Here is a 10,902-nt window from a genome sequence, read left to right on the forward strand (position 1 = left end):
ACCAAAGGATGGGGGAGAAGGTGGCTATAATTATATTTTACTTCTCTTTTCTTCACTACTGCCTGTTTCCTTGTTCAAATATGTACATCTCAATATTGTTGTTATTAGTTGTGAAGTCGTGTCCCACCCATCGTGACCCCATGGACAACATTCCTCCAAGCCTTCTTGTCCTCTACCATCCTCTGGAGTCCATTTAAGCTCACGCCTACTGCTTCAGTGACTCCATCCAGCCACCTCATTCTCTGTCCACCTCTTTTTCTTTTGCCCTGAATCATTCTCAGCATTCTTCTACAGTGAATCCTTCCTTCTCATTAAGTGGCCAAAGTATTTCAGTTTCATCTTCAAATCTGGTCTTCTAAAGAGCAGTCAGGGTTGATCTCCTCTAGGACTGACCGGTTTGTTCGCCTTGCAATCCAAGGGACTCACAGGAGTCTTCTCCAGCACCATAGTTCAAAGGCCTCAATTCTTTGGCATTCAGCCTTTCATCTCAATATACAAAATCTCATCTCAATATACAAAACATCATAATCACTGTTAAAACATTAACATTTAAATGACCATTGATTTCAGACTTCAGAAATATGAAGAGGCTGTGGAATCATTTTCTAAAGTTCTTAAACTCAACCCCTTTTGTTTGGATGCCTACATTGGTCGAGGAAATGCATACCTGGAATATGGTCATAGCAAAGGCACCAGACAAGCCCTAAAGGATTTCTTGACAGCAGTACATATCAATCCAGTGTGCATAAAGGCTAGACTTTGCTTAGGATACAGCTTGCAGGTAATATATTTGTGACTGTGTCATACTGTCTTTCTAAAAACAAAACAAAACAAAAATAATAATTGCTGTTTGACAAGGAGTAATTTAGACTTCATTAGAAGACTTCCCTACTTATTACTTTATTTTATTCAGTTAGTTCAGATCAGGGGTGAAATGCAAAATTTTTCCCTACTGGTTTTCTGGCTGTGGTTTGGTGGACGTGGTAGGGGAAGGATATTGCAAAATCTCCATTCCCACCCCACTCTGTGGCCAGCCAGAGGTGGTATTTGCTGGTTCTCTGAACTACTCAAAATTTCTGCTACCGGTTCTCCAGAACCTGTTAGAACCTGCTGGATTCAGATCTCTGTTAATTAATGAAAGTAAGGTGATACCTTCTACTGTATATATTAGTCAATGCTTTTGTTTTTGGTCTTAATGAAATATGAACGTATACAGTTTTAACTTCAGAAAAAATGTCTTCCCTGGAAATTATCCCTAGTAAACAGGAAAATATTTATTCCTCACATTATATCTCTGAAGAAGTGGTGGGACCTTTTATCAGCATGGGGGGAAAAACAGAATTCCCACATTCAGGTAGATCTTGCTTAAAAATGTCATGTTTAAGCAACTGTTCAGTATGATGATACTGAAAAAGTAATTGTATAAGTATTTCTCTCATTTATGACCATGACACATCCCCACAAATATGTGATTGAAGAATTGAGGCACTTTGCAACAAGTGGACATTTATATTTGTCACAGAATTGCATGGTATTTTGTTGTTTGTGCAGTTCACAGCTGACTTCTGATTAAAATGTCAGTGTTGTCGTCATATAATGTCTCCTTTAACAATCATATGGAAATGATGTTGTAAGTTCATTGCAGTCCCATGATATTTCACTTAGTGACCATGTCACTTAGCAATGGAGTTGGCTGTCCCAATTGCGGTCACTAAGTGAGGTCAGTATATAGCCTCTTTGTTTCTTTCCTGGCTTTCAAAAAACATTTCTTCTGCTGATTAGGTAAAGCAAATAAGGAGGAAAAAGCAGGCAAACTTTGTAAAGCTGTGGGACATTATTACAGGGCAGGGATGGGTAACTGCAACTCACCAACTGCAGACCTTATATTAACTGTCAGACCAATAGTTTCCCTTCACATTCAGATAATTTTGCTATGTTGCTATTACATTTTGAATTACTGTAGTACTTAGTACACTTTAATCCAATTAGATCATATTTATACAATATTGAGAGTTAAGAGGAGGTGACAAAATCAGTTGAAATTACAGTTTTCTAGGTTTTTATTTTATTTTATTTTTGTAAATTTGAATTTATATCCTGCCCTTCTCTGAAGACTCAGGGCGGCTTACATTGTGTTAAGCAATAGTCTTCATCCATTTGTATATTATATACAAAGTCAACTTTTATTGCCCCCAACAATCTGGGTCCTCATTTTACCTACCTTATAAAGGATGGAAGGCTGAGTCAACCTTGGGCCTGGTGGGACTTGAACTTGCAGTAATTGCAAGCAGCTGTGTTAATAACAGACTGCTTAGTCTGTTGAGCCACCAGAGGCCCCTGGTGGCCAGGTTCCAGAATTGATAAAAATGGCAGGTGTACAAAAGTGATTTAGAGAAGACTAACAAAGGCATTGAGAGGTCTGGATAAGCTGATGAAAAACCCAGATGTTTCAAGAAGACAAATTTAGAAAGGTCATCTCAGCATATTCTCTGTTATGATATATGGATGTGAGGAATGGATTCTGCACAAAGACATAAAGAAGATTGACTTCTTTGTACTATAGGGTTGAAGAAATTTGTATCACATTCCTTGGACAATCCAAGAAAATGAACTGTTCAGTAAAAGAAGAAATAAAGCTAAAATGTTCTTTAGAAGTAAATACCATGATCATTTCTTATCTACTTTGGATACATATGAAAGGCTGATAGAGACAATTATCATGCTGGGCAAGTTAGATGAAAGTTGAATAACAGGCTGATAGCAGATGAGATGAGGTTCTGGAGTCACAGAAATGGCACCTGCAAGAATTGCATAATGTGGCAAAAGGCAGGACAGATTGGAGAGCTTTTATCCAAAGAGTCACCAGGAGTCAGCTATGACTCAACAGAACATAACAATACAAGGATTAGGCTCTGTTTATGAAGATGCCCAAGCAGGCAGAAATCCTTTACACTTAATACAAAGTAAAGCAATGCAAATCCTTGAAGGGCATGCTTCATTAAAAAAAAGCTTTGATGAAATAACTCTATTATGACAATTTGCATATTCAAGTGGAGACCCACTTCAGTGCAGTGAATTGAAACAGGTGATTGCAAGACACTTTGCAGCATTTCAAAAAGCGTTGCCAATTTAATTAGTTTTCTACTGCTTCTGAAATTGTTACATTTGGTTATCTTTCATATATGGAAAACTCTGGAGAGAGAGGAAGTTGAGTGATACATTGCCTTTTTGATTTAAGACTGAAAGAAATCAGATTATTAGCTGAAGATGTTACAAAGAAATATTTGTATAGCATCAGCATATTAATAGTACTCAGTTACAAAGCTTTTCCAAACGTTAGTAGTAGAGTGGAATATAGAGGCATGCCATATAATAATCTTATTTCAAGGAGCAACAGTTTTCAACCAGTATCATTCAGAATTTAGTTTATAGATAGAGTGGAAAAATTGCAAAGAAGTGCAAAGAAATTGCATTTCCAGTTTTTCTAAATGATCCATAAATATATCATGATTGATCATATTGAAAACATTAATTTAACAGCAACTAACAGAATTATATACTTTCTGTAATCTCTAAAAACCACCCATTAGACCAGCAAAGTCAGTCTCAATCTCATAGTCTGCTTTTAAACAGCTTGAAATGGACCAAAATATCTGCTTTCATGAGAACTATCTCATGAAACTGAGAGCCTACACCATTTTGATTCCTTCAACCAACGTTGAAAGATTAATTTGGCCTATAGTTGCCCTTCTTTGAGTGATCTAATTCAGACTTCTTTAAAAGAGTTATTTCTAATTGCCTCCCTTCAACAGGAAGGACTTTTGTCTTCCTTTAGAATTGTTTTTTATCTGTAATAAACTAAAACCTATAAGCAAGTTGGGTAAAAATCGAGAGGACATGTAGTGGAACCTATCATTCTAATTAGCATATCCCTATAAAAGGATGTAACAAAATATTTCCAAAAACATCTGAATTATAACAGAATAATTCCCCAAAGTTCTCTAGCAGAATGATAGGAGCAGTGCAAGTCACCCCCTACCCCAACCTGAAACAACTCAGCAAGCTGCAAAGCAATATATGTAGAAAAAAACCTAATGTTTGCTGCATATATATTCATAGTATAACCCAACCAAGGGAGAGATCATAATGGAGAAATGTGGTCACTAGGAATCAAAGATGACTTGATGGCATATAACCAAGTAATCAATCAATCCTTACCCGTCAAGTGGGTTTTATATCTTTTTTCTGGGTTTGAGTTACAGTAAATCTTCCTGCCATCTGCTCTGTATCAACCTGCCTTTCAGGTTCAACTTCCACAGTTAATCAATATATCAGAGGCCATATTTGAGACAGATCAGAGAGGACATTTGTGAATTATGATATGAATTCCCCTAGTAAATTCATCATTCCAGCTATCAATCAGAGCAGCCACAGAAGTAGCTGATCAGATTGACCAAAACCCTTCAAAGGACATTTGGAATCCGAACAATTGCCTTTTTGGCAAACTATCCAACAGATCATGACCCTTATAAAAATTAGATGTTGCTACTAATCCAGCCTTATCTACATGATGGTCTGCCCACAGTCATGGGGAGACGTGAAGGATTGCACCTGCATTGTATGATGACACTGTGACTAGTTTGGATAAAGCATTATTGTCATGATTGCTATGGATCCTGACAAATAAAGCAACACTCAAATGGATATGAGGTTGGGGAATTCCAATATCAGTTCTGAGAGCAACTCATTGAGATGAATAAGAAATCCCATTAAACTGTGAGATGAGTAGTGTACTAACAGAATCCTCAGACTGTTCCTAGTCACAGAATTGATATTTCTGCTCACTTTCTCAGCCTAGCTCTACTGTAAAACACCTAGTAGGAAGTCGCTGGTCCCATACAACCTTCAAACTTCACTCTGCCAGGTCTCTATTACCCAAGCTTAGTCAAATCTTTAAAGATATGATGTATTCCATACATATCCAATTTATTCATGATTACTTAGGCACCACTGAGTTGAGTTTGACTCCCAATTATCAAAAGGAACAAGTACTTGGTATTTTGATTTTCCTTCAATAATAACTTGCAGCTTTTCTAGGAACATTCCAGTAATATCTTCAATCTTCTGCATTTTCTTTATTTATTAATTTTTTTGTTAACGTTACTTCAGGCTCTTGGAAAATTTCAGAAAGCGTGGACTCAGTTTTCAGCAGCCATTCATTGTGATCCTAGTTGTCACAATGCTTACGATGGACGTGCTATAGTCTGTCTGCAGATGGGGGACATTTTTGCCGCTTTTCAAGATACGAATGCTGCACTAAAGGTAAATAGTTTTGTTTGTAACTGAGCAGGACTGAAGAGTTTTCTGCCCTTTTTAATTAATGCCTTTCCTTGGAGTTTGGGTTATTCTCATTCACAAGGCCTTTTCAGGTCTTCAGAAAATGCAGGCATGCGAAAGAGAGAAACAGGAATAGGTGCTTGTCCCTGTCCCCAGTCCCTTGCTGTTTTATTTTTTATTTTTTTTATTTGCATTTATATCCCGCCCTTCTCCGAAGACTCAGGGCGGCTTACACTATGTTAGCAATAGTCTTCATTCTATTTGTATATTTATATACAAAGTCAACTTATTGCCCCCAACAATCTGGGTCCTCATTTTACCTACCTTATAAAGGATGGAAGGCTGAGTCAACCTTGGGCCTGGTGGGACTAGAACCTGCGGTAATTGCAGGCAGCTGCTGTTAATAACAGACTGCATTAGCAGTCTGAGCCACAGAGCTGGGTTTTTCAAACTTGGCAACTTTTAAGATGTGTGGACTTCAATTCCCAGTCAGCATGGGGAACTCTGGCCTGAATGAAGTTGGCCTGATCCTAATCAGCCTTCTGGGAGACCTTTAAACCTGGCTTCTTCATCAACCTTGGGGATCCCCTGGTAAGCCTACAAGATGGCTGTATGATGTCAAATGTTTGTTTTTCTCCCACATTCTTGTTTTTGTAAATATTTTTTATTTATTTATATATGTTATTTATATGTGTTTTATTTTAATTGTTAATAAGTTTGTATACGCCCAGAGTCATATTTTATGAGATGGGCAGTTACATAAATCTAATAAATAAATAAAGTTTGATGGATATTCTTCCAGTGATGGGAACTTTTAAATATCTTTTAAAAAACGTAGCACCCCCGAAACATGTTTTACACTTCTCTCATGCACTATTACCCCATTATGAAAGAGCGATTCAAGTGTTCCCATAAAACCCACATTGTTTTATTTAGTTTCCAGCCAATGCCTCCTTCCCCTGCTCATGGGAATAAAAATCCAGATTAATTGCTGTTTTAAATTCATTATCATGAACAAAAAATGATACGGGAGAATGGAGAACAATATTCTGCATTAGATCATTCCTGGGCAGGAATATTTGGGGCCGTAGCTTAAAACCAACGACCAGTTTAAGATATACTTTATACATATACTGTATTTTATAATCATTTATGCATTTTAATCTAAAATCTTATTTGTCTGCATTTCAGATAACCACTAACGCAGAATTGCTTACAAATCGAGGTGTGATTAATCAGTTCATGGGATATTTAAACTGTGCTATGCGTGACTATCAGCAGGCTATCACCAAAGACCCTAACTATGCTTTAGCCTATTTCAATGCAGCAAATGTCTACTTTTTAAACAAGCAGTTCTCACAGGTTTGTATTTGGTTCTGTGCTGGCATGGTTGTATTTTTTTTAAAAAAAATCACCTTTGGGCTTTTTAAAAATTATAACTACAAATTGCTCATTTTTGTCTTTATTAAATATTAGTGAATAATAATAAAAATTTCAAATATATGCTTCATAATAAATAGCTGAGTTGACAATTTTGAATGTCAATTCAGCTATTAATAATCTTCAGCAAGTAAATGAAATGAAAATAATTCCTTGAAAATATATAATCCTAGATCAAGCAGTTCAAGGAAAGTTACTTGAATTTTTTTTGATCCTCACGGCCTTTGGCCTCTTTTAAAATATATCCAGTACAATAAATTGTTTGCATTAGTTCTTTACTCTTTGTAAAGTGGCAAATGACTCATAGCCTACTTTTTCAACTTTAGTTTACTTTTAGAGAAAAGGGCAGTCAGAGGAAATTAAGATCTATCTCAGTCTATCTCACACCAGGGATTAACAATGTGCCGTATGTAGATAACAGGCAGTAAGATTTTTCAAGTGTAGAAAAACTATCAGATGTTGACATTTTGAATGCATAATTTGCAGAAATCTCAGAAGGATAATAATGAATTTAATTTCTGGCAGCTGAGACATTATATGTAATCCTGAGAAGGTTTGACAGGTCTGTCTTTTTTGCACAATAGTGCAGTGGGTTGTAAAGAGAATGCTAGTTTACTTTTGGACATGTTTCAAACAAGTCGTTGCTTGTCAAGTACAATAAATTTAAACTACACCTTCTTCACATTCTGTCTAAAATGACAGTTGTACCATAAGGCCTGGGGACTCCAAGGAACTGATGAACTATTGAGGTAGTTCCACTATTATTAACTTTGCCTATTTTTTTTACTTTTAGTTTTGCTTGTTGTAGTTTTTAAGGTTAATAATAGCAAAAGGCAGCTTTACTTGGAGACATCTGTCTCAAACAATGAAAACCTTAACTGTCCATGTCAGTACAGAAAACAAGGTTAGATACAGATACAGATTAACAAAATTGGAAGGGACCTTGTACTGTAGGTCATCGGATCCACCCCCCCCCCAAGCAAGAGACCCTCACCATTTCTGACAAATAGCAGTCCAATCTCTTCTTAAAAGCCTCCAGCGATGAAGCCCTCACAACTTCCAAAGGCAAGCGGTTCCATTGGTTGATTGTTCTCACTGTCAGAAAATTTCTCATTTCTAAGTTGAATCTCTCCTTGATCAGTTTCCATTCATTATTCCTTGTCTGGCCTTCAGGTGCCTTGGAAAATAGCTTGACCCCCTTCATCTCTGTGTCAGCCCCTCAAATATTGGAACACTGCTACCATTTCTCCCCTGGTCCTTCTCGTCTTCACTAGACTAGCCATGCCCCATTCATGTAATCGTTCTTCATATGTTTTAGTCTTCAGTCCCCTAATCATCCTGGTTGCTCTTTTCTGCACTAAAGTCTCAACATTTTTTATAGTGTCGTGACCAAAACTGAACACAGTATTCTAGGTGTGTTCTTACTAAGGCTTTATTACTAAGGCTTTGATTGGAATACAGGTTGTCCACCTGTATCAGAGAACTCCCAACAGTTCCGGCTAACAGTTTTCTGCTAACAGTAAACAACCCAACTAAAGAACCTCCAAGACCGCTCCAACCAACACTGACAGGGCAAGCCTTTAAAATATAAATTGAGAGCAAACTCCATTCCTTACTAGCACTGAAGATGATACCTATTTTGGGTAATGAAACATCTGCAAGAAAACAAGCAAGCTCAAAGAGCACCAAGGGCCCCTCGTTTCAATCCTGAGCTACAACTATTCTCCTTTATTGATAGCTTCCATTAGACAAAAATTGCCCATTCCTGTTCATAGGCCTAATAATTATTTTGCCAAAATGAGATAATAATACTATGGTTTGTTTACAACAATATAGTTTTTCTGCATCTACAATTCAATTACAGTAGAAATTAATGTATTTAAAAACAGAAACCAATGTGGGGATGAATTCTCCAGAAGAAATGTGTGAACAAATGGTGGGGAAAAACAGCTAACAATACTGGTTTGCAGTACTATTATAGGAGATCTCTTGAAGATCAACTTAAGATGACAGCATTCTATTTATATCTTATCCAAGGTATTACTGCACGAATAAATAAAAAAAAATTTATTTAATTTTATAGGCAAATGACTATTATACCAAGGCCATAGAACATGATCCCGAAAATGAATCTGCTTTCTTGAATCGAGCTATTACAAATACACTCTTAAGAAATTTTGAAGACGCAAAAACAGATTTTGAGAAGGCAATTTCCTTGTCCCCTTTGTCTGCAGCAATATATTTTAACAAGGCAAATCTCTACAGCATGTTACAGCAATATGAGCAAGCCGAGGAAGACATTTCAAAAGGTACTAATAACTGAAATATATACATCTCCTGACACACTCATCACCTAAAACGGGTACTGCAAGACTTCAGAATGAGATAGTTTGACATAATGAATCACTTGTTGGGACTGGTGGGAGTGATGGGTGAATTATGCTAGTATGAGGGTCTCCTTCATCATTTTGACAAATAGATCATCAGTGCTGCTCAAGCTTTCAGCACTAGCCATCTGTTCAGCATGGGAAATCCTTGCATCCTACAACAAATTGCAGTGTGCAGGTCTTTATAGATCAGAGCACATGGGATAATTTATTGTCCTGCCCCACCACTTTTCACTGTCTCTGCTTAGAGATTTACAAAATCCAAACACACTTTTTAGAGCTAATGCTAGGCCTCTTGCTTAGACTTTTAGTCATTGGAATTCATATCTTACGGAACTGATTCAACCAAAGGGAAATATAATTGATTAATGTTTAAAGATTTCCAAATATGAAATGTGTGCAGTATTTTGAATAGAAATGTTAGCATATAATTATTATTTTCTTGAGAAATCACCCAATAAAATGTTACCTTTTACAGCACTTTCAATTCAACCTTATGATGCCTTGCTGTATAAGCTCAGAGCTGATATTCGTGGCAAAATGGGATTAATTAAAGAAGCAATTGCTGATTATAAGAAAGCCATCAGCATCCAAGAGCTAATCAACAGCAATTGAAAAGATGAACACTCAAAATATTTATAGTATTATTTAAAACTGGACAACATTTTCTGCTGATATAGATAGCTTGCATAGTGTTTTGTACTTATCACAATTTTAAAATATGTACATTTCTGTACTTATTTGCACAACTTGACAAAAGCATTAAATAAAGCAAAGTACTGTTAATGAATGACAGTAGTGTTATTATTTATTATGTTAATACTTATATTCTGTTTTTATACAGACAGCTATGTTTAAATCCCAATATTCTCAATACAGTTATTATAGAGCTAAAATAGAAATTCACAGTTTCCATTTTGCTTGGACCAACTGCATGTCTGGAGAGTTTGGTTCATGGGTCTGTCAGATATCTGGTTTTTCCTATGTTTGCAAAGACTGGTCCTTCATAGACATCCTCCAAGGTTTTCTTCTTATTCTGTCTGAATAGATAAGCTTGTCCAGGCACAGTTTAAAATAACATGAATGTGGGGCTCAGCTGTGAGGTGAGCAATAATTTAATAACTTGCTTTTATGAACCTTACCAAACTATCTAGATAACACACCTTCTTGCAGAAGATTTGAAGTCTTCCTTCTCCTCACAAAACCTTGAACATTAATTCAGCCTTGAAAGGAAGAAGATAGAGATGCAATTTATATTCACACAATGCTTAAGATGCTTAAGAATCTATTGTTTCTTGTGATAGATTTGAAAACAAGTTCTGAATGTACTGTAATTGCTACAAAACACTTCAGACGTGAGGAAAAATGTTCTCTTCTGGCAGAAAGTACTGATGTAGACATTTTGTAGAATTGTAGAATTGATTGTAGTGATTCTTTTTTATATTGCCTTGGTGAGTCTGCACATCAAATATTACATTCAGTTCTGGATACAATATTTTAGGATGGACATTTACAAATTAGAATGTATTTACAGAAGAAAAAAAAATGAGCAAGAATTAGAAGATATAATTAGAGATGTGATAGCTGTCTTCAAGTATCTGATGGGTTGCCACATAGTAGGCAGAACGGAATTGTTGCAGAAGATAGAACAAAGAACCAGTGAGTTTAAATTATAGGTAAATAGCTTTTGGTTGGACACCAGAATAATATTCCTAATGCCAAGAGTTCTTCAGCAATG

The 10,902-nt window shown here is 36.3% G+C and overlaps 1 protein-coding gene across 3 annotated transcripts in view; it reads left to right on the forward strand.

The window, feature by feature from the left end:
- TTC6 (tetratricopeptide repeat domain 6) overlaps window positions 1–9,913 on the forward strand; it is a 57,441-nt gene extending 47,528 nt beyond the window's left edge. For all 3 annotated transcript variants that reach the window (XM_058162297.1, XM_058162298.1, XM_058162299.1), the window contains 5 exons: window positions 571–781; window positions 5,170–5,322; window positions 6,529–6,699; window positions 8,861–9,086; window positions 9,643–9,913. In XM_058162297.1, the coding sequence (XP_058018280.1) occupies window positions 571–781; window positions 5,170–5,322; window positions 6,529–6,699; window positions 8,861–9,086; window positions 9,643–9,779 (898 nt within the window). In that variant the 3' untranslated portion in view covers window positions 9,780–9,913. The remainder of the gene's footprint in view (window positions 1–570; window positions 782–5,169; window positions 5,323–6,528; window positions 6,700–8,860; window positions 9,087–9,642) is intronic.
- The last annotated feature ends 989 nt before the right edge of the window (window positions 9,914–10,902 follow it).

The sequence above is a fragment of the Ahaetulla prasina genome, chromosome 1 (genome assembly GCF_028640845.1).
Source record: "Ahaetulla prasina isolate Xishuangbanna chromosome 1, ASM2864084v1, whole genome shotgun sequence".
NCBI classification, from domain to species: domain Eukaryota; kingdom Metazoa; phylum Chordata; class Lepidosauria; order Squamata; family Colubridae; genus Ahaetulla; species Ahaetulla prasina.